Source organism: Schistocerca serialis, chromosome 2, assembly GCF_023864345.2.
Source record: "Schistocerca serialis cubense isolate TAMUIC-IGC-003099 chromosome 2, iqSchSeri2.2, whole genome shotgun sequence".
Lineage (NCBI taxonomy): Eukaryota > Metazoa > Arthropoda > Insecta > Orthoptera > Acrididae > Schistocerca > Schistocerca serialis.
This window is the reverse complement of record NC_064639.1, coordinates 491,232,762-491,257,239: the sequence shown is the minus strand read 5'-3', so window position 1 is coordinate 491,257,239 and position 24,478 is coordinate 491,232,762. Positions and strand designations below refer to the sequence as shown.

The 24,478-nt window shown below is 44.3% G+C and overlaps 1 protein-coding gene across 1 annotated transcript in view; it reads left to right on the top strand.

Annotated features, from left to right (window-relative positions):
* LOC126456120 (uncharacterized) overlaps positions 1–22,627 on the top strand; it is a 50,161-nt gene extending 27,534 nt beyond the window's left edge. Inside the window, exon 2 of the mRNA XM_050091874.1 lies at positions 22,220–22,627. Within this exon, the coding sequence (XP_049947831.1) occupies positions 22,220–22,627 (408 nt within the window). The remainder of the gene's footprint in view (positions 1–22,219) is intronic.
* Positions 22,628–24,478: the final 1,851 nt, after the last annotated feature.

Genomic DNA, 24,478 nt, shown 5'->3' with positions numbered 1-24,478 from the left:
GGCCTCGCTTTGTCCCGCGGCACTGAGCTAAACTTCTGACGACCACAAAATCAATACCAAAAACCCGGTAGCTATCTGAATACTCTCTGAAAGACCTCTAAATCCAACCCTGTGATTCGAGCGTGTGCTGCACTGACAGCCAGTGTACTGCTGTATCTACTGACTCCTAGCAACATCACCGATAATCTCCACAACAACAAAACAGGAACACATTTTTAAAGTCAGCAGGGAAAAAGTCACACAGTACCGTTACACACAAATATCCACCGAAACATGAGTAGTGTATTAGCTTTAATTAAACACTACCTAGTCTCTCTCGTTTACTAAATACCTTTTTTTAGGCGATGCTCCGCAAAATGTCCTGTTGACTGACATTTTAGGCACTATGAAACAGGTCAGATATTGCGATGTAAATGCATATCTACCACATGATTTTGATCCTCACATAAACACTATAGCGCTCCTGCAAAGCACCATCTCGCAACCTTCAAGCACGGCCATCTATAAGGTTTCTTTACGATTTTCAAAGAGCGCCTACGTGCTCCTAGTTAGGCCGTGGGATAGCGGGGACAGTGACCTGGGCTGCACAATGGCCCTGTGTTATCATTTGGGACGCTATGGCTGAAGACTGTTTACTGGGGTCAAGTATATCCTCTGCTGAGTCAGTTCGTTGTCCGAGTGGACGCAGATAGACGGACGATAGTTTAAACAGCCCCTGGTGGGTTGAGTTAGCCAGTGTATTGTATCTGGTCGCTTCTGTTCAAGGAAGGACAAAGACATTCGTCTCTGACTTTTATCTCGGAATGAGCGATCGCACTGCTGCCAGCGTTATTAAGTATGTTCCAGTTAATGATACAATTCATAAATGCTAAATTATATCGACCAGGAAATATTAGAAACAAGTCAGCTTGGTGATACGTTAAGTTCTAAGACCTAAGCCGATAACGTTATCGATTAAAACTGCATCCAAGTGTTGTACTCGTCATCTGACATGGAAATCCGAGCACGTTTCAGCATAATATGTGTCGGCAAAGTTTACATTCACACATGTTGTATACAATCTGCTACTTTCCTTCTCAATGTCGGTATACCAGTTTTCGAGCTCTGCAAGGGCACATACCTCAGCTTTATTCATAACAACGCTTTCGATCAGCAACAGGCTTTCGCCTACAGGCAACGTTGGGAGATGTCTCTCTTGTAGGACGATGGTGTGCTTTAGAACTATTTCAAGATTGTCTATGCACATGGCGTCTTTGTTACTACTGACTGTAACATTTTCTCAGACACAGACGACTGCAATATACACTACTGGCCATTAAAATTGCTACACCACGAAAATGACGTGCTACAGACGCGAAATTTAACCGACAGGAAGAACATGCTGTGATATGCAAATGATTAGCTTTTCAGAGCATTCACACAAGGTTGGCGCCCGTGGCGACACCTACAACGTGCTGACATGAGGAATGTTCACAACCGATTTCTCATACACAAACAGCAGTTGACCGGCGGTGCCTGGTGAAACGTTGTTGTGATGCCTCGTGTAAGGAGGAGAAATGCGTACCATCATGTTTCCCACGTTGATAAAGGTCGGATTGTAGCCCATCGCGATTGCGGTTTATTGTATCGCGACATAGCTGCTCGCGTTGGTCGAGATCCAATGACTGTTAGCAGAATATGGAATCGGTGGGTTCAGGAGGGTAATACGGAACGCCGTGCTGGATCCCAACGGCCTCGTATCACTAGCAGTCGAGATGACAGGCATCATATCCGCATGGCTGTAACGGATCGTGCAGCCACGTCTCGATCCGTGAGTCAACAGATGGGGATGTTTGCAAGACAACAACCATCTGCACGAACAGTTCGACGACGTTTGCAGCAGCTTGGACTATCAGCTCGGAGACCATGGCTGCGGTTAACCTTGACTCTGCATCACAGACAGAAGCGCCTGCGATGGCGTACTCAACGACGAACCTGCGTGCACGATTGGCAAAACGTCATTTTTTCGGATGAATCCAGGTTCTATTCACAGCATCATAATGGTCGCTTCCGTGTTTGGCGACATCGCGGTGAACGCACATTGGAAGCGTGTATTCGTCATCGCCATACCGGCGTATCACCCGACGTGATGGTATGGGTTGCCATTGGTTACACGTCTCGGTCACCTCTTGTTCGCATTGACGGCACTTTGAACAGTGGACGTTACATTTCAGATGTGTTACGACCCGTGGCTCTACCCTTCATTCGATCCCTTCGAAACCCTACATTTCAGTAGGATAATGCACGACCGCATGTTGCAGGTCCTGTACGGGCCTTTCTGGATACAGAAAATGTTCGACTGCTGTCCTGGCCAGCACATTCTCCAGATCTCTCACCAATTGAAAACGTCTGGTCAATGGTGGCCGAGCAACTGGCTCGTCACGATACGCCAGTCACTAGTCTTGATGAACTGTGGTATCGTGTTGAAGCTCCAAGGGCAGCTGTACCTGTACACGCCATCCAAGCTCTGTTTGACTCAATGCCCAGGCGTATCAAGGCCGTTATTACGGCCAGAGGTGGTTGTTCTGGGTACTGATTTCTCAGAATTTATGCACTCAAATTGTGTGAAAATGTAATCTTAAGTCAGTTCTAGTAAAATATATTTGTCCAATGAATACCCGTTTATCATCTGCATGTCTTCTTGGTGTAGCAATTTTAATGTCCAGTAGTGTAGTATTGTGGGAGCTTATATGAGGACTATTGGGGGAGTAAGGTGCGATCCACGCTGAAAATAAGAAATGTCTTATTTCCAAAAGTCATCTACACCTTCCAGCTACTTTTCTATGTAGTCGTTGCTCCGACTTTCGTCACAGCGTTGTACTAACTTTCCAATACTCCCGTCAATTCTCTATGCTGGTCTACAGCTCGTTGTCTGCGGCAAAAGCGGTTCAGATGAGCAGAGATGAAACTCAGGGAGAAACAGTTTCCATTGAAAAAGCTGAAGGAGCATCTTCGTTGCCCCTGCAGACTGCGGCCAAAAATTGTCCTGAAGAAAGAAAAGCATGAGAGTTATGTTATGTGGGCTGCATGATGTCAGGCGAATTCTCTCACCACACCCTCCTAATTGAAGGGGAACATAATTTTATAGGCATCTTTACATGCTAACTGTGCACTCAGATGGGAAAAGAAAGATGGACATGCTAAACACACTGCCCAACACATCTGTGCAAAGATTTATTGGACTTTGACTGTGGTTTCCATTTAGAGCGTGATCTGACCTTACTTTCTGAACAGCCCTCCTATTTGGTTGTCATATTTTCCCTCTGTTCGGTTCCAAGGCACAAAATGACAGACTTCATCGCCAAATATCATCTTTTCAGGCTATGATGTTTCATCGTCTTGTCTTTGGCATGAAGCTTCGTAGTCATTTCTTTGGCAATTTATATTTCCATCAACGAATATATCTTCCTTCATAACGCAGCGGTAGCGTTATCGCCTACCACGCAAGGGAGGCCGGCTTCGATTCCCGGCAGGGAACTGGATGCTGTGTCTCCTTTATTATTATTTTCATCATCATTGACACGCAAGTCACCGGAGTGGCCTCACTTAAAAGGACTTGCAATACGGCGGCCGAACCCCGAAGGGGATATCCCGGCCAATAAATGCCATACGATCATTTCATTTTCTTTTTTAATGTTCTATGTTAAGATCTATCTCACGGATTTAATTGGTCAGTTTTCCAACATCATGTTTTTGCCTGTTGCCCTTGAAAGATTACCGTCAAACCTCCTTGCCTAGGGACGCCAGATGGAAGTTGATGTCGTCAAGCCCTGAATGAAAATTGCGCAACGGATAACTGGGGAGGGGAGCTTGAGAGCGCTACCTAGAGAGAGTGCCCTTTCTGTACGATACTAGGCAAGGGGCTGATGTGTGGGTCCCTGCATTCCATATCTTCTATTTTTAACACTCGATTTTACAGCGATTGCAGCAATTGTTCCAGTTTACAGATATTACAATTTTACAACTTATAGCTCGGGTACATTACATACTAATCTGCACGTACATTTCTACGGGCAAGACGGAATTGCGTTGGCCAAATGTATACCACCAAAGTCTCCCAGTATTTAAATGGGACATCCGCTATGTGAGGAGGATAACGGGCAAACTGGGGACCAGATACATTAACACAGGGGGTCAAATTTCCGGAATTAAACGAGAACACTCATTTCCTTACACAATCCAAAGCTGGAAATAAAAGAATTAGCACAAATATTGAAATACCTCTCTTCCATGGGTGAACATTGAGACAGACGCACTGAGGGCACGTCTGCTCACTTACCCATCTTCTGTAACACTCTTAGAATATGGCGCGCACCCGGAGGACTTCCTGGGCGCCGGAGGAGGGGGTGGTCGAACCACTTGGCCGTGACCAACCCCCCCACCCCAAATCTTGTGACACTGGAAGGTCTTTGACTTTTACCTGCCTGTTCTGTCTCTCTGAGCCCCTACCAGGAGCAAGGTTGGCGCTGCTATACTACAGAACTGCTTCCCAACTAAGATTTGGCCACGCTTTACGGAAAAGTGTGAGGAGGATTAGGAAAGTTCATGTGCAGATTCACATTCACGTACAAGAAATGCATAATACACGACACATATAAATACGTATTATGAAGCCTGACACATTTCTTTCCATCCGTCCACATGGGTTCTGTTGCACCCGCGGCCGGCCGCGTCGCGTAATAAAATTGGCGGCGGAGCCGCCTCTGTTTCTATTTCCCGGTGCGAGTGAGCAGCGAAACCTGTTGCTTATGGAGCGGAAACTACTGTACCGTTTCATTACTGTACCATTTCACCCTTTACCTCCTATCCCTTTATGTATCTTACCTTGGAATCATTACCCTACCACAATGTTTTCAAGGTTTCGTTCAGAAAGTGATGTATGAATCTAAGCTCGTGATTATAACAGAACTTTTTAAATGTCGAGTATCACGCACAATATAGTTATTTGCTTTCGTGAACTACAATGAAAAAGAGCGAAAATTCATTTTATACTTCACCTGGGATTCCGAATGTTTATATGACATATAAGTTACTTGTACCTTTAAATTAGGTATGTTGGTCTGTTAAAGAACAATTCACAAGTAGCTCCCGATATTATGTTACTATCAGTACCTGAAATCAAAGTACTGCTGTAATACTTTCGTCAAAACTTGTTCATAAATTCTGCTTCCGCGGTCCCAGGGCTATCCTAACTGGCAGCGGAAGCATTGATAACGGGTACGGTTCCCAGCAAATCGCGATTCTGCTATCAAGGATCTTTCTGACTCAGGAATGGCCTTATGAGTCCATATGAAAAGATGCTTGAATATATAACCATAGACATTCTCACAGAAGCCGCCGAAATGCATTTTTTTTACAATTGAATTCATATTGTAACATTCGTTTCCATCTTTACTGTCTCTACCACACATTGTCGATATGTTTCTGGGAAGAACCTAGCCCTCTTAATTTGGTCTTACTCTAGCTTCCGCTAGGTCTTATTCCTCAGTCAGCTGAGTGAACATGTGTGCGTAATAAGGTCCCTGTTATCATGCGTATAACGTTTTCTGCTGCCACGCAGCATACAATTATCAGCCGAAACAGACAACAGTCACGCCGGAAAAAAAAAAAAAAGGAAAGCTTTTCTGTCGTCCTAACGATAGAATTAGTGAAGCATGGCACACTTCTGTAATTTCAAGTCTGGTACTGGCCGTCTGACTGACATCGGATCGTACAAAGAGCGACCCTTAAGATACATGTTCACCTGATCACGGATCGATTTCAGCAGCCGTTCCACTCAAAAACACAGGCTCCGTTTGGAGCGAAGTAACTATTGCTCAAGGGCACTGTCTATGACAACCGCACGAAAGTGTAGAATTTTGGAACACGTATTATGTTCGAGTATAATGACTTTTCTAGAGACTAGAAATCTACTCTGTAGGAACCAGCATGCGTTCCGAAAAAGACGATCGTGTGAAACCCAGCTAGCGCTGTTCGTCCACGAGACTCAGAGGGCCATAGACACGGGTTCCCAGGTAGATGCCGTGTTTCTTGACTTCTGCAAGGCATTTGATACAGTTCCCCACAGTCGTTTAATGAACAAAGTAAGAGCATATGGACTATCAGACCAATTGTGTGATTGGATTGAAGAGTTCCTATATAACAGAATGCAGCATGTCATTCTCAGTGAAGAGAAGTCTTCCGAAGTAAGAGTTATTTCAGCTGTGCCGCAGGTGAGTGTCATAGGACCGTTGCTATTCACAATACATATAAATGACTTTGTGGATAACATCGGAAGTTCACTGAGGCTTTTTGCGGATGATGCTACAGTATATCGAAAGGTTGTAACAATGGAAAATTGTACTGAAATGCAGGAAGATCTGCAACGAATTTACGCATGGTGCAGGGAATGCAACTGAATCTCAATGTAGACAAGTGTAATGTGTTGCGAATACATAGAAAGAAAGATCCTTTATCATTTAGCTACAATATAGCAGGTCAGCAACTGAAAGCAGTTAATTCCATAAATTATCTGGGAGTACGCATTAGGAGTGATTTAAAATGGAATGATCATATAAAGTTGACCGTCGGTAAAGCAGATGCCAAACTGAGATTCATTGGAAGAATCCTAAGGAAATGCAGTCCGAAAACAAAGGAAGTAGGTTACAGTACACTTGTTCGCCCACTGCTTCACTACTGCTCACCGGTATGGGATCCGTACCAGATAGGGTTGATAGAGGAGATAGAGAAGATCCAACGGAGAGCAGCGCGCTTCGTTACGGGATCATTTAGTAATCGAAAGTATTACGGAGATGATAGATAAACTCCAGTGGAAGACTCTGCAAGGCAGACGCTCAGTATCTCGGTACGGGCTTTTGTTGAGGTTTCGAGAACATACCTTCACCGACGAGTCAAGCAGTATATTGCTCCCTCCTACGTATATATCACGAAGAGACGATGAGGATAAAATCAGAGAGATTAGAGCCCACACAGAGGCATACCGTCAATCTTTCTTTCCACGAACAATACGAGACTGGAATAGAAGGCAGGACCGATAGGAGTACTTAAGTTACCCTCCGCCACACACCGTCAGGTGGCTTGCGGAGTATGGATGTAGATGTAAATATGTAGTTCTAGAATCATGATACAGTTCAGGCTGTTAGTACTATTTTCATAAATGTAAATGCTTACGTTGGGGATCTCTGTAGGTCAGGCAGCGAATGGCACAGCGTACCGCTGAAATATCCTGCACATCTGTTTATTTTCCTGCATCACCCTACTGGAGATCTGTATCAAAACCACTTTCCAGCTTTTTTAAAATGATTGGAGGAACGTTACAGGCACATGACGGCTCTTTCTTGGCTCTTCTGTTCACGCAGTCGCAGTTTTTTGAGCACATCTGAAAAATTGTCAAACAAGTCCTACACGTCTCATCAATAATGTCTTGAAACATGTTCTTACGTATTTGCAGAACGATATCTTAGTACGGTTACATTTAAAATTGAAAGACCGTATATGAGATGCATAAGTGATTGTGGTTGGATATCACTCCATAATTCCTTGTCAGAACGTTTTACCATCATCACAGGAAGCATAATACTACGCTGTACAAAGAACTCTAACGTACCCAAGTTCACAGCTAATTCAAAAAATTCTCATACTGTTAGCTACCTTCATAGTTTAGCTTACACTAATGAGACTCACCATGTCTAATCCTGGAATGTCGTAGCCCTACCCTCAGTTCTCTTCAAGTTGTACGAGCCTAATTCATCGAAAATTCTCAGTAAAAACGTAGCAATACTATTTTATAAACTTCTTTGCACAGAAAATTAGCTTACATACGTCTAAAGCTTAGAGTACTATACTGTGAGTAAGAACTACGCCGAAGCGCCAAGGAAACCGGTATAGTCATGCGCACTGAAATACAGAGATACGTAAAGAGACAGAATACAGAGCCGCAGTCGGAAACGCCTATATAGGACAACAAGTGTCTGGCGCAGTTGCTAGATCGTTTACTTCTGCTACAATGGCAGGTTATCAAGATTTAAGTGAGTTCTAACGTGGTGTTACAGTTGGCGTACGAGCGATGGGACACAGCACCTCCGAGATAGCGATGAAGTGCGGATTTTCCCGTACGGCCATTTCACGAGTATACCGTGAATATCAGGAATCCGGTAAAACATCAAATCTCCAACAGCCGGCCGAAGTGGCCGTGCGGTTAAAGGCGCTGCAGTCTGGAACCGCAAGACCGCTACGGTCGCAGGTTCGAATCCTGCCTCGGGCGTGGATGTTTGTGATGTCCTTAGGTTAGTTAGGTTTAACTAGTTCTAAGTTCTAGGGGACAAATGACCTCCGCAGTTGAGTCCCATAGTGCTCAGAGCCATTTGATCCAAATCTCCAACATCGCTGCGGCCGCAAACAGATCCTGCAAGAACGGAACCAACGGCGAATGAAGAGAATCGTTCAACGTGGCAGAAGTGCAACCACTGATATGGGCTTTCGGAGTCGAAGGCCCCCTCGTGTACCCTTGATGTCCGTGCGACATCTACATACAGGGTGTTACTAAAAGGTACGGCCAAACTTTCAGGAAACATTCCTCACACACAAAGAAAGAAAATATGTTATGTGGACATATGTCCGGAAACGCTTACTTTCCATGTTAGAGCTCATTTTATTACTTCTCGTCGAATCACATTAATCATGGAAAGGAAACACACAGCAACAGAACGTACCAGCGTGACTTCAAACACTTTGTTACAGGAAATGTTCAAAATGTTCTCCGTTAGCGAGGATACATGCATCCACCCTCCATCGCATGGAATCCCTGATGCGCTGATGCAGCCCTGGAGAATGGCGTATTGTATCACAGCCGTCCACAATACGAGCACGAAGAGTCTCTACATTTGGTACCGGGGTTGCGTAGACAAGGGCTTTCAAATGCCCCCATAAATGAAAGTCAAGAGAGTTGTGGTCAGGAGAGCGTGGAGGCCATGGAATTGGTCCGTCTCTACCAATCCATCGGTCACAGAATCTATTGTTGAGAAGCGTACGAACACTTCGACTGAAATGTGCAAGAGCTCCATCGTGCATGAACCACATGTTGTGTCGTACTTGTAAAGGTACATGTTCTAGCAGCACAGGTAGAGTATCCCGTATGAAATCATGATAACGTGCTCCATTGAGCGTAGGTGGAAGAACATGGGGCCCAATCAAGACATCACCAACAATGCCTGCCCAAACGTTCACAGAAAATCTGTGTTGATGACGTGATTGAACAATTGCGTGCGGATTCTCGTCAGCCCACACATGTTGATTGTGAAAATTCACTATTTGATCACGTTGGAATGAAGCCTCATCCGTAAAGAGAACATTTGCACTGAAATGAGGAGTGACACATCGTTGGATGAACCATTCGCAGAAGTGTACCCGTGGAGGCCAATCAGCTGCTGATAGTGCCTGCACACGCTGTACATGGTACGGAGACATATGGTTCTCCCGTAGCACTCTCCATACAGTGACGTGGTCACGTTACCTTGTACAGCAACAACTTCTCTGACGCTGACATTAGGGTTGTCGTCAACTGCACGAAGAATTGCCTCGTCCATTGCAGGTGTCCTCGTCGTTCTACGTCTTCCCCAGTAACGAGTCATAGGCTGGAATGTTCCGTGCTCCCTAAGACGCCGATCAATTGCTTCGAACGTCTTCCTGTAGGGACACCTTCGTTCTGGAAATCTGTCTCGATACAAACGTACCGCGTCACGGATATTGCCCCGTGCTAATCCATACATCAAATGGGCATCTGCCAACTCCGCATTTGCAAACATTGCACTGAATACAAAACCACGTTCGTGATGAACACTAACCTGTTGATGTTACGTACTGATGAGCTTGATGCTAGTACTGTAGAGCAATGAGTCGCATGTCAACACAAGCACCGAACTCAACATTACCTTCCTTCAATTGGGCCAACTGGCAGTGAATCGAGGAAGTACAGTACATACTGACGAAACTAAAATGAGCTCTAACTTGGAAATTAAGCGTTTCCGGACACATGTCCACATAACATCTTTTCTTTATTTGTGTGTGAGGAATGTTTCCTCAAAGTTTGGCCGTACCTTTTTGTAACACCCTGTATACATCTACATTTATATTCCGCAAGCCACACAACGGTGTGTGGCGGAGGGCACTTTACGTGCCACTGTCATTACCTCCCTTTCCTCTTCCAGTGGCGTATGGTTTGCGGGAAGAACGACTGCCGGAAAGCTTCCGTGCACTCTCGAATCTCTCTTATTTTACATTCGTGATCTCTTCGGGAGGTATAAGTAGGGGGAAGCAATATATTCGGTACCTCATCCAGAAACGCACCCTCTCGAAACCTGGACAGCAAGCTACACCGCGATGCAGAGCGCCTCTCTTGCAGTGTCCCACTTGAGTTTGCTAAACATCTCCGTAACGCTATCACGGTTACCAAATAACCCTGTGACGAAACGCACCGCTCTTCTTTGGATCTTCTCTATCTCCTCTGTCAACCCGACCTGGTATGTATCCCACACTGATGAGCAATACTCAAGTATAGGTCGAACGAGTGTTTTGTAAGCCACCTCCTTTGTTGATGGACTACATATTCTAAGGACTCTCCCAATGAATCTCAACGTGGCACCCGCCTTACCTACAATTAATTTTATATGATAAGTCCACTTCAAATCGTTCCGTACGCATACTCCCAGATATTTTACACAAGTAACTGCTACCAGTGTTTGTTCCGCTATCATATAATCATACAATAAATGATCCTTCTTTCTATGTATTCGCAATACATTATATTTGTCTATGTTAAGGGTCAGTTGCCACTCCCTGCACCAAGTGCCTATCCGCTGCAGATCTTCCTGCATTTCGCTACAATTTTCTAATGCTGCAAATTCTCTGTATACTACAGCATCATCCACGAAAAGCCGCATGGAACTTCCGACACTATCTACTAGGTCATTTATATATATTGTGAAAAGTAATGGTCCCATAACACTCCCCTGTGGCACGCTAGAGGTAACTTTAACGTCTGTAGACGTCTCTCCATTGAGAACAACATTCTCTGTTCTGTTTGCTAAAAACTCTTCAATCCAGCCACACTGCTGGTCTGATATTCCGTAGGCTCTTACTTTCTTTATCAGGTGACAGTGCGGAACTGTATCGAACGCCTTCCGGAAGTCAAGGAAAATGGCATCTACCCGGGAGTTTGTATCTAATATTTTCTGGGTCTCATGAACAAATAAAGCGAGTTGGGTCTCACACGATCGCTGTTTCCGGAATCCATGTTGATTCCTACAGAGAAGATTCTGGGTTTCCAGAAATGACATGATACGCGAGCAAAAAACATGTTGTAAAATTCTACAACAGATCGATGTCAGAGATACAGGCCTATAGTTTTGCGCATCTGTTCGATGACCCTTCTTGAAAACTGGGACTACCTGTGCTCTTTTCCAATCATTTTGAACCTTCCGTTCCTCTAGAGACTTGCGGTACACGGCTGTTAGAAGAGGGGCAAGTTCTTTAGCGTACTCTGCTTTACGCCTCGCCTGGGTCCGTCGACACCGACAGTGGACTGTTGATGAGCGGAGCCTTGTTGACTGGTCGGACGAGTCTGGTTTCACATTCTATAGAGCGGAGGGACGTGTACCGGTATGGAGACAATCTAATGAATCCATGGACTCGGCATGTGAGCAGGGGCCTCTTCAAGCTGGTGGAGCTCCGTAATGGTGTGAAGCGTATGCAGTTGGAGTGATATGGGACTCCTGATATGTCTAGATATGACTATGACAGGTGTCACGTACTTAAGCATCCTGTCTGATTACCTGCATCCATTCATTTCCTTTGTGCATTCGGACGGACTTGGAGAATTCCAGAAGGACAATGCGACACCCCACAAGTCCAGATTTGCTAGAGATTGGCTTCAGGAACACTTTTATGAATTTAAACACTTCCGCTGGCCACCAAACTCCCCAGATATGAGCGTTGTTGAGTTTATCTGGGATGCCTTGTAACGCACTGTTCAGAACAGATCTCCACCCCCTAGTGCTCTTAAGGATTTATGGGCAGCCCTGCAGGATTCATGGTGTCAGTTCACCCCAGCACTACTTCAGACATTAGTCCATGCCACGTAATGCTGGGGCACTTCTACGTGCTTGCAGGGGCCCTAAACGATATTCGGAAGGTGTACAAGTTTCTTTGGCTCTTCAGTATAAATTGTGCAAGAAGGAAATGAATGCATATGTTCTGAACAGGATTTTGGTACGTTCAAGACATTTCGCACACAACAGTGCCTAAAAACAAGTAATTAGAAAACGTCTGAAAGTGAAGATAAATTTTTTATTAATAAAATCAGGAAACATCTTCTAGAATAACAAGAGTTATAGCGGACATATCGATAGGCGTGTCTGACACCTATCTGCACCAGTGCTGGTTCGAGAACATATTTCGACACGAGCGACGTATTATTTACCCCTCTCACCCTTCCCCCATCGGCTTCCTCAGTCATTAGCTACTTTTCCTTGAGCTTCTGTTGAGCCCGGTGAAGATTTTGCTTGTGCCCTCGCGTCAAAACACGACACGACTCTTGTGTCGCATGGACCTAAAACCAGACCTGATCGCTACGGAATTACGCTTCTGTAGCTTGGACCTAATACCAGACCTGACTGCTACACATCCTTCAAAGCCACCTTCCAGACATAGCATACGTCAGGCCGGTCGATCCCTCAGCTCTGAGACACCTTAACCAACGTCCAAATATGACACACTACCAGTTGACGCGTGGCTTACTACTACGGCAGGAGGATCTCCCAGTCTGTGATGCCTGTGGTGTGTAAATCACCATATGCAACGCTTTAACGAGGTGCGTTTCATATTTTGAAGAGTGGGCAGAAGCAACTTTAAGTAGGTATTGTAACATATGCTGTAAGTCAGATTAAATTATTTTGCAGCAGTAGAGTGTCAAAATGCTCACTGACGGGGCATATTGCAACAGCTGCAGCTGAAAAGGAAATGACTTGGAAAAATTTTAAAATAAGATTTGGTGGTATAACATTCCCCGCTGTGGCTGATTCTGCGCGCATTACTGTTTCCTTCGGTGTTGTTTTCAGGAGACAGGCGTCGTATTCGCTGTTGGATAGCAATATATAGAGTGATGTGAGACCGTGTAAAATTGCAGCACAATCCGATGAAATATGTCGCGGTGCACAGCAATACAAATCAGATTTCGAAGTCAATGAAAATCAGACTACATGCTCTAACGTAAATGAGATAAGTAATCACGTAACAGCACGTGTACGGAACATCGTCATCACATCACCGAACTTATGTTTCACAGCTAAAACACAAAATCCATACATATAAGTAATTAGGGGTACTGGACAAGTATGTCTAAATAAAATTAATTCACAATATGTGAAAATTATGACAACTATTTCGTTCAACTTACATCTACTACAATAGACATCTTACATGTTGAACGGCAGAAAAGAGAAAGCCGAGTATGAAGGACTCGAATGTTTGTTCATTTGTCTTACAAGAAAAAAGACGTCTGAAAATCTAGTAAAGACACGTAATTGATTCCCTTATGAGGGAATCGATAAAATACCTTCCCTCTACTTAACTGAAGACGAGACGAGTGCCGGCCGGTGTGGCCGAGCGGTTCTAGTCGCTTCAATCTGGAACCGTGCGACCGCTACGGTCGCAGGTTCGAATCCTGCCTCGGACATGGATGTGTGTGATGTCCTTAGGTTAGTTCGGTTTAAGTAGTTCTAAGTTCTAGGGGACTGATGACCTAAGATGTTAAGTCCCATAATGCTCAGAGCAATTTAAACCATTTTGAACGAGAGGAGTACATTAAGACTTAAAACTCTGTGTAGCATCTAGACTCTACACTAAACTTTTAGGCGAGAGATTTTAGTGGGTTCAGAGCAGTATGATCATCCCCTTTATTCCCACGGTCAGGTTGCCACATTTGTCCGTTGTTCACTTTTAGAATTTCCTTGTGAATTTCTCTTCATTTCATAACTTGACACCAAAGTTGATTTTAGTACTTCTGAGCTTGCGTGCGCGCGTGTGTGTGTGTGTGTGTGTGTGTGTGTGTGTGTGTTTGAGCGCGAGAGTGCGCGCGTTTTAACATGTGTCATGATGTGCATGGATTCTTAATTCTTGTTGAATTTTTATAGTTTTATTACTCTCAACAACGCCACTCGCAAAAACATTTTATCATTGGCGCGTAAGGCCAAGCAGTCGTAATCCCGAAACAGTGCATCACCATCATCATCATCATCAATATAAACAAGAAGTACTACTACTACATGGAATGGCATGACTGAAGAACTGTGCATTGCCAGTGTACCGTCACATCCAATATACAGAACTTATCCACCGCAGAGCCAGATGCAACTGGAAAGTGTTTGATATATTCGAGAGACAGAATAGTCAAGCTGCGCCAAATTTCATCTTTCAGAGGTTAGAAGCCCCGGTTGCCATTTTTTCGTGTTTTCCATCTCTCTCTCCCTCCTCCTCCCTCTTCGTCTCTTTCTCTCTCTCTCTTTAGTATGCCTTGCGCAAAAAACCGTGTGTTTTCCATTTTCTAAATCCCTTCCCATACTAGCTTCGATACTTACGTGTCATCCTCGCTGGCTCCTGTTCTATTTGTGTAAAATAGTACACAAACTTGGAACGGTTCTCTATTTTAGGTCAAAAGACTAGAACATGCGCATTGTATTTTGTTGTTTCTCTCCTGAAACTGCATTAATTTTTACATTAAGTTGTTCATGTTGACCTATTATTTTTACGTTCTATGCCTTTTCTTATCTGTAAAATACTCACAAAAAAGGCTTCTTTGCTCAAAAGTCTTTGATTTTGTATACTTTCCTCGAGAATAACGGTAGTGGATGTTGAGTTCAAAATACTCCGAAAAGTATAAAAGTAACAGTAGTCGATGTTTAAGTTCAGAATATCAACTAAACATCAAAATGCGCAAAACAAGGCCAAACAGTACAATACAGCCTTTGTAATAAGCGCAGTTAAGTGTTCGGTAACACTAAATATCTACATCTACATCTATAATATAAAAAATAAATTCTATAAAATACTAAGACAAAAAAACAACAAAATTATATTAAATATACAAAAATCAATGTACTACATTTATACCCCGCTAGCCACCAAGCGGTGTGTGGCGGAGGGCACAATTCGAGCCAAAGTCATATTCCCCTCCCCCCTCACCCCCCCCCCCTCCCGCCCCCTCTGTTCCACTCACGGATCGCGTGGGGGAAAAACGACTGTCCGAAAGCCTCAGTACGAGCTCTAATTTCCTTTATCTTTGAATGGTGATCATTGCGCGATGTGAAAGTTGGTGGTAATAGTATATGCTCTACATCCACGGCGAAGATCGGATTTTGAAATTTAGTGAGCAGCCCCTTCCGTTTATCGCGTCGTCTATCGGCAAGTGTGTCCCACTTCAAACTTTCTATGAGATTTGTAACGCTTTCGCGATGGCTAAATGTACAAGTCACGAATCTTGCCGCTCTTCTCTGGACCTTCCCAATCTCTTGAATCAGACCCAACTGGTAAGGGTCCCTTAGAGAGGAGCAATACACTGAGAGTGGACGAACTAAAGTATTGTAAGCAATTTACTTTGTTGAAGGACTGCATCACTTCAGAATTCTATCAATAAACCGCAATCTAGAGTTCGCCTTACCCGTTACTTGTGTAATCTGATCATTCCATTTGAGATAATTTCTAATATGTTTCCTCTAATTTATGTCTATGGCCACAATCTTTTCTGTAACAGATTACCGGTTTCGGTCTTTAATGACCATCATCAGATGTGCAGCAAAAATGGGGAAATATAAATACACTCGCAAACTGTATACAGCTTAAGAACAATTCATAGAGCATATTGAAAAGTAGTACTGACAAAATTTACATTTGTGCGCTTTAAATGTGAAAAGGCATACGTGTCTCATAAAAACAAAGTCCTAATGCACTGCAGCCATAGTGGCTGCAACAAAGTACAGCAGGGTAGGAGGGGCCCTCTGGCGGTCACGTTCCTCTAATCACTTCCCGCCTGCGCGGAATTCTAGAGGTAGCGCTAACAGAGGGCGCTGATTATGTGCAGAACTACACTCCTGGAAATGGAAAAAAGAACACATTGACACCGGTGTGTCAGACCCACCATACTTGCTCCGGACACTGCGAGAGGGCTGTACAAGCAATGATCACACGCACGGCACAGCGGACACACCAGGAACCGCGGTGTTGGCCGTCGAATGGCGCTAGCTGCACAGCATTTGTGCACCGCCGCCGTCAGTGTCAGCCAGTTTGCCGTGGCATACGGAGCTCCATCGCAGTCTTTAACACTGGTAGCATGCCGCGACAGCGTGGACGTGAACCGTATGTGCAGTTCACGGACTTTGAGCGAGGGCGTATAGTGGGCATGCGGGAGGCCGGGAGGACGTACCGCCGAATTGCTCAACACGTGGGGCGTGAGGTCTCCACAGTACATCGATGTTGTCGCCAGTGGTCGGCGGAAGGTGCACGTGCCCGTCGACCTGGGACCGGACCGCAGCGACGCACGGATGCACGCCAAGACCGTAGGATCCTACGCAGTGCCGTAGGGGACCGCACCGCCACTTCCCAGCAAATTAGGGACACTGTTGCTCCTGGGGTATCGGCGAGGACCATTCGCAACCGTCTCTATGAAGCTGGGCTACGGTCCCGCACACCGTTAGGCCGTCTTCCGCTCACGCCCCAACATCGTGCAGCCCGCCTCCAGTGGTGTCGCGACAGGCGTGAATGGAGGGACGAATGGAGACGTGTCGTCTTCAGCGATGAGAGTCGCTTCTGCCTTGATGCCAATGATGGTCTAATGCGTGTTTGGCGCCGTGCAGGTGAGCGCCACAATCAGGACTGCATACGACCGAGGCACACAGGGCCAACACCCGGCATCATGCTGTGGGGAGCGATCTCCTACACTGGCCGTACACCACTGGTGATCGTCGAGGGGACACTGAATAGTGCACAGTACATCCAAACCGTCATCGAACCCATCGTTCTACCATTCCTAGACCGGCAAGGGAACTTGCTGTTCCAACAGGACAATGCACGTCCGCATGTATCCCGTGCCACCCAACGTGCTCTAGAAGGTGTAAGTCAACTACCCTGGCCAGCAAGATCTCCGGATCTGTCCCCCATTGAGCATGTTTGGGATTGGATGAAGCGTCGTCTCACGCGGTCTGCACGTCCAGCACGAACGCTGGTCCAACTGAGGCGCCAGGTGGAAATGGCATGGCAAGCCGTTCCACAGGACTACATCCAGCATCTCTACGATCGTCTCCATGGGAGAATAGCAGCCTGCATTGCTGCGAAAGGTGGATATACACTGTACTAGTGCCGACATTGTGCATGCTCTGTTGCCTGTGTCTATGTGCCTGTGGGTCTGTCAGTGTGATCATGTGATGTATCTGACCCCAGGAATGTGTAAAGTTTCCCCTTCCTGGGACAATGAATTCACGGTGTTCTTATTTCAATTTCCAGGAGTGTATATTTCGTGTCATTTGTGGCTCCTTTAGCGATTTGTTTTATGTTGTTTATATTACCCGGTGCAATATCAACGGTGTTTAATATTTATGTTATTGCCTAGAATATTGGCACTAGAGCACATGTCAACCACTGTTTTTTAACTCTTCGTCTTTTTAACAATATTACTTTTGTCGTGTTCTTCTTTTTATTGCTTTTTACTACTGTAACACTTTTTGTACTTTATAAGCTTATTACAGACTTTAACTATTGTATCCCCCCCCCCTCTTATTTTCGCTGTTTCAATTAATTATTGAAAACTAGTGTATGCTGATATTAGCAACATCTGGTCAACTTACTGCACAAACATCTTGTGGCTACTGTACGGCAGCTTGTTTTAAACAGTAGTTTTACTAACAACATGACTCGTGCATGTGATGTTATTTATATGTATTTGACGATGCTGGTGCTGATTCCGCATTTAACAGTAGACTATGCCACTATGGCTGCAGTGCATTAGGACTTCGTTTTTATGAGACAGGTATGCGTCTTCACATTTAAAGCGCACAAATGTAAATTTTGTCAGTACTACTTTTCAATATGCTCTATGTATTGTTCTTAAGCTGTATACAGTTTGCGAGTCTATTTATATTTTTCCCATTTTTGCTGCAGATCTGATGATGGTCATTAAAGACCGAAACCGGTAATCTGTTAAACAGAAAAGATTGTGACCACAGACATAAATTAAAGGAAACTTATTACATACACGGGTCACTGTGTTTTTTCGCGACGATGTTGCAGCTTGTATAATTTCGAATAGTGACACCTTCATACTTGACGGACGTTACCGCTTCCAAAGACTGGATATTTATTGTGTACTCGTACATTAATGGGTATTTTCGCCTTGTTATACGCAGTAGATTACAATTACTAATATTGAGAGATAACTGCGAGTCATTACACCACGCATTTATTTTCTGCAAATCTTCATTGATTTGTTCACAACTCTCGTGTGATACTACTTACCTGTAGACCACAGCATCATCGGCAAAAAGTCTAAGGCCGCTATCAATACCATCAACCAGATCGTTTATGTAAACCGTAAAAATCAGAGGACCTATTACGCTGCCCTGGGGCACACCTGAAGTTACGCTTGTTTCTATTGAAGTCACCCCGTTCAGGACGACATACTGCTCCCTTTCTGTTAGAAAACTTTCTATCGAACCGAATATGTCATCGGATAGACCGTAAGCACGCACTTTTTGTAGCAAGAGACAGTGCGGAACTGAGTCGAACGCCTTTGTAAAGTCGAAAAATATGGCATCAACCTGGGAGCCGGTATCTAGAGCCTGTTGTGTATCATGCACAAACAGAGCCAGCTGTATCTCGCATGACCGCTGTTTGCTAAAACCGTGCTGGTTTCTGCAGATAAGCTTCTCAGAGTCTAGAAAGGTCATTATGTCTGCACACAAAATATGTTCCATTATACTACAACAAATCGATGTCAGTGAAATTGGCCGGTGGAACTTTCCGCCGTTCCCATGATCTTTTATAGATGACGGATAATAATGGAGCTATATTTGTAGCATAGTCACATAAAATCTTACGGGAATACCGTCTGGGCCAGATACCTTCCTGACGTCTAAGGATCTTAACTGTTTTACAATCCCAGATACACTAAACACTATGTCAGCCATCCTTTCGTTTGTTCGATAATCGAAAGGTGGAATGGTGCTGCAGTCCTCTACCGTAAACGAGTTTTTGAAAGCTAAGTTTAGAATTTGGGCCTTCTGTTTATCATCATCAGTTACATTACCCGTAGTATCAGCAAGAGAAGCTGTTGAATATTTGTAGCGTTCATAGATTTTACGTACGACCAAAATTTTTTTGGGATTATTTTTAGAATCTGCAGATAAAATATTGCTTTCAAATTCGTTAAAAGAAAGGCACATTTTATTTCCGTAGGCTTGAGACAGGGAAACAAACTATAGTTCGTGTAATACACTCTAAGACAAAAAAAAAAAAAAATACGCACCTCGAAGAAGTTATCTGAATGGGACGGAAGTAGGTAGACACGTGGCACAAACAGATTGTTACAGTTTCAGAAAAGATTGATGACTTATTCAAGAGAAGGACATTCACAAACTGAGCAGGTCAGTGACGTGTTGCTCCACCTCTGGCCGTTACGCAAGCAGCTGTCGTCTTGGCACTCATTGATAGAGTTGTTGGATGTCCTCAGTGAGAGATATCGTGCAAAATTCTGTCCAATGGGCGCCTTAGATCGTCAGAATCCCGAGATGGTTGGAAGGCTCTGCAGATAATGCTCTAAGCTATTTGGCGACCTTGCTGGACAAAGTAGGGCTTGGGCAGCACGATGAGAAGTAGTAGAAAAGTGTGCGGGGGGGGGGGGGGGGGGGGCATTACCTTGATGAAATGTAAGCCCAGAAAGGCTTGCCACAACAAAACGTGGCGTAGAATATCGTCGACGTGCTGCTGAGCTCTGAGGGTGCCGCGGATAACATCGAAAGGGGTCCTCCTATGAAATGGCCATTACTCAGGCTGGTATCCCGTCGCTGTCCAGGGCATCTTCTGACTCATCTTCGCCATCATCGGGGCTCATTTCGAAGAGGAACTCATCAATGAAGATAATTCTATCCTGTCTTATGAGATTCCAGGCCGAATGTATCCGATACCAAAGCAAACGGGCTTATTGGCGTAGGCGTCGCAAGGGACGCAGTGAACTCAGCCCTCTTTCTATGATCCGCCTCTTGATGGTCCTTTTGGTCATTGAAACACCACGTGCCCGTCGGATCGATTATAATGATTAATCTGGGAACCTGAGTGCCCTCTGACGATTGCTCTCTCTAGGTCGACCGCTTCCTTTTTGACACTGTGTTCCGCCATGGTTTACTATTCTTGGCTACATTGTCGAATGCTGGTATCGCCCCTATTCAAATGTCGAACGATTCGTCGATTACTGCAACCGGTACCTTTTAGGCCAACCAGACTTCCCCCCCCCCCCCCCCCAAATGCTGATGCTGACATCTCCGTATATTATTGTTCACACGCCTGTCTACGAGGCATAGTTACTGTCCAACTGAGTTCATGGAATGAAATTTGCAAATACTTTATGCCATAGTATCGACCTGCCCCCTGTTTAATATCGTTGCCAGCTCCGCGGTATTTATACAAGGGCGAGTCAAATGAAAACCTTAAATTTGTAATAACAAATCTAAATTTCGCGCCGTTATCCTGTAAGTTGGTAAGCGTGCTACAAACAGCGTGCAGAATGGCCTGTAGGTGGCAGCATAGAGCAGATGCACACATACCGTCGCAGTATCAGTATTAAGATGTCCGCCCCACTGGCTACTTGCACCAGGGAAGAACAGCGTTCCGTTATTCGGTTTTTGAATAGTGATGGTGTGAAACCTATTGAAATTCATCGACGAATGATGGTTCAGTACAGTGATGCATGTTTGTCACAGCAGGAAGTCTACGAATGGAGTAGGAAGTTCGCAAATGGTGTGACTTCAGTGGAAGATGCTCCTCGTCCAGTTCAGGCACAACGAGTTTTGACTCCACAGAACACTGCAGCAGTTGAAGCCATAGTGAAGGAAAACCGCCGAGTGACACTGAATGACATTGCAGCATGTTTACAGATTAGTCATGGGTCAACACACCACATTGTGCATGATGTGCTCCAGTTTATCTGCAAGATGGGTGCCGTGGCAGCTGACTCCTGAAATGAGAGAACGACGTGTTGATGCTTGTGAATAACTTGCTGGGCGCTTTGAGCGAGAAGGTGATGGCTTCCTTGCAAGAATCGTTACTGGAGACGAAACCTGGGTTCACTTCCAACAACCGGAAACGAAGTGAGCGAGCAAGGAATGGCGCAATTCCTCATCACCAAAACCAAAGAAGTTTCTAACAGAACAATCAGCAGGGAGGGTTATGTTGACTCTCTTTTGGGACGAAAAAGGCGTCATTTTGGAGCATTACATGCCTAGAGCGACCACTGTCACCAGTGCACTATATACAGATCTCTTAAAAAAGTCATATGCGACATGCAATCAAATCAAAGCGACGTGGATTGCTGCCAGCAGGTGTCATTTTGCGACATGACAATGAAAGGCCCCACACTGCCCCGACAACAGTTGCAACAATCACAGACCTGCATTTTGAGTGTCTTCCTCATCCACCATACCCACCAGACCTTGCCCCAAGTGATTTCCATATATCTGGACCACTCAAAGACGCAATGGGAGGAAAGAAGTTCCGTTCTGATGAAGAGGTACGCCAGGCGGTGCATGAATGGTTGTGTGGACAACCAAAAGAATTTTTTTCTGAAGGAATTTATGCACTTTGTAACCGCTGGAGGACTTGCTATGAGCGTGGGGGAGATTATGTTGAAAAGTGATACAGCTTTGTACCACTTCTTCAAAATAAACAATATTTTAAAAATATTTAACGTTTTTATTTGACTCACCCTTGTAGTATAGTTCCACTGAAGTTCACACAAAGAGCACGTGTGGCGGACAAAGCAGTCAGAGTTTCTAGAAACCAAGCTTGAAGTAATTTTGTTTTCCTTGTGTTAAAGTATATATTGATATGCTTGTCTGAGATATGAAATTATCTCAGGTGTATGTTCCAGGGCTTGCACGTGGGGTCTCCAGCGGAAGACCTGCAGTACTTTTTACACTCCAGCGCCAGCCTGGAGGTGCTGCAGCAGCACACAGACCTGCTGCTGTCCGAGTACCACAGCACCCTGCAGCACACACTGTGGGCCCTGGGGCTGCAGCAGCAGGCGGATACCTACCCGCTGGAGCAGCTGCGCAGAGACATGGACCACTTTGGGACAGTAGCTGTCATAACAGCCTTCAAAATCCTGCCGTTCTTACTCCGGACCGACGACATGGGGCCTCCGCTTGACTCACAGTCTGAAAACTTTCAGGAGCAAATGGAGAAGCTCCGCCGAACATCCTGTAGGAGTGAGAAGTACTTAAGGTACTTAGAGTGTCTCTTGCCTGTCTTCGACTCCAAGGGATATTTCGAATCATGAAGTACGTGAACGCTCTGACCCAATTACCTTCTCATCTTAATAAAGTTCCTAATTAGTGAATGTTTAATTTCATCATGTTTTCTCATACCTCCATTTTTAGCACTTAGAAATTCATCATTACCCTTTGGATTCCATGATAAGCTATGAACTGTTTCCTGTTTTGATATTTAGGAAATAGTGTTGACTCACATAACAGCACATTCTGCCTCAACTATTCGATTTAAGGCAATATACCTTGTGACATTCTCGGAGAATGTTTTACTGATTCTCTTCAAGCACTTTTTTTCATTAAATTTTATTACACTGTCAGTAATCAATAAACACAGTACCTGATATTCCTCTTAATGGAATACAGTTGGGTTCAGATTTCAGCAAAATTTGGCCAGTATTCTTTTGACTTGCATAGGAATCTGATTTTCAGCAGTGCAGGAACTAGGGCAACGTCAAATTTGCTGTCGTTTCCCTAAGTCCCTTTATACTTGTTGTCTTTCAAGGTAGTTAGTAAGAACTAATGCATTACGAATGACGACTAGAAAACGTGTTTGCTACTGTACACCCTGTGCAGCCTGTAATGGCTCCAACACAGAATGCCTCGTTTTTGTCGTATACGATCGATTTTCTACGACATGAAATTGCACAACCAGAGCTTAAGGAGTTCCTTGAGTGAAGAAATTTTTCATATGAAGTGTGTTTTTAGAGCTTCTACACGCCGTGGGATACAAATACACGGTGCGATAAATGTGAACTACACAATGATGTATAATTCAGCCATATGATTTGCGCAGCCTACTTTGGAAATTACACAACATGTCATAATTTAAGAGCTAATTTATCTTCTGTTAAGGAAGAGGGCATTGTACTTTTACTCATACTGGTCATAGTGATTAATTCCTTGTTTATCGCCGGCCTCGGTGGCCGAGCGGTTCGAGGCGCTTCAGTCCGGAACCGCGCGACTGCTACGGTCGCAGGTTCGAATCCTGCCTCGGGAATGGATGTGTGTGATGTCCTTAGGTTAGATCGGTTTAAATAGTTCTAAGTCTAGGGGACTGATGACCTCAGATGTTAAGTCCCATAGTGCTCAGAGACATTTGAACCATTCCAGGAAGTAAACACTTCTAACGAATGAATGTTCGTCTTCCGTCTAAAATGGATAATCAACTCAATTTACCAAAACTTATATTTTCGGTAAGAATATCATACATTTTTCATTTGAGTTTCGCTGTCTATAACTTTTTTCGAAATGAAAATATTACTAAATATACATGGAGCACAAAGAGGACTAGATCCCTTATTGATAATGTAATTGCTAACACGAGGACAGCCTCATAAGTGATTGACACACATACTTTTAGAGGACTGAATATTGACTCAGATCTCTCCATGATAAGCTCAAACTTCAGATTTGGATTAGATAAAGGAAAACGAAACGGAAAAATAGCCCTAAATGTGTAGGAAAACACAAGATTCAACTCCTCCAAATGAAAAGTTTTAGATATCTCTTTGAGTCAGGACTAGCTAAACAAACTGTTGACTGTAAGAGCCCTAGATTCGATTGAATTTGCAATGAGCAGATGGAGAAAGCAGGGAAACAAATAAAACCTATAATATAAACCTACAATCACATTCTCAAGAACACCTCCTGATGTATAACATGAAACGAAATGTAGCTAAAAATACAACGAGGAAAAAGCAACAGGGATGATGGGAACGTTTCATTAATGATATTGAAAATGGCATTCACAGGCGATAGACAATAGCATACAAATTAATGACACATAAACGAGAAAGAAAAGGATACAGTCAAAATAAATGTAATAACTTTAGAAGGATGGGAACAGCATTATAAAATCT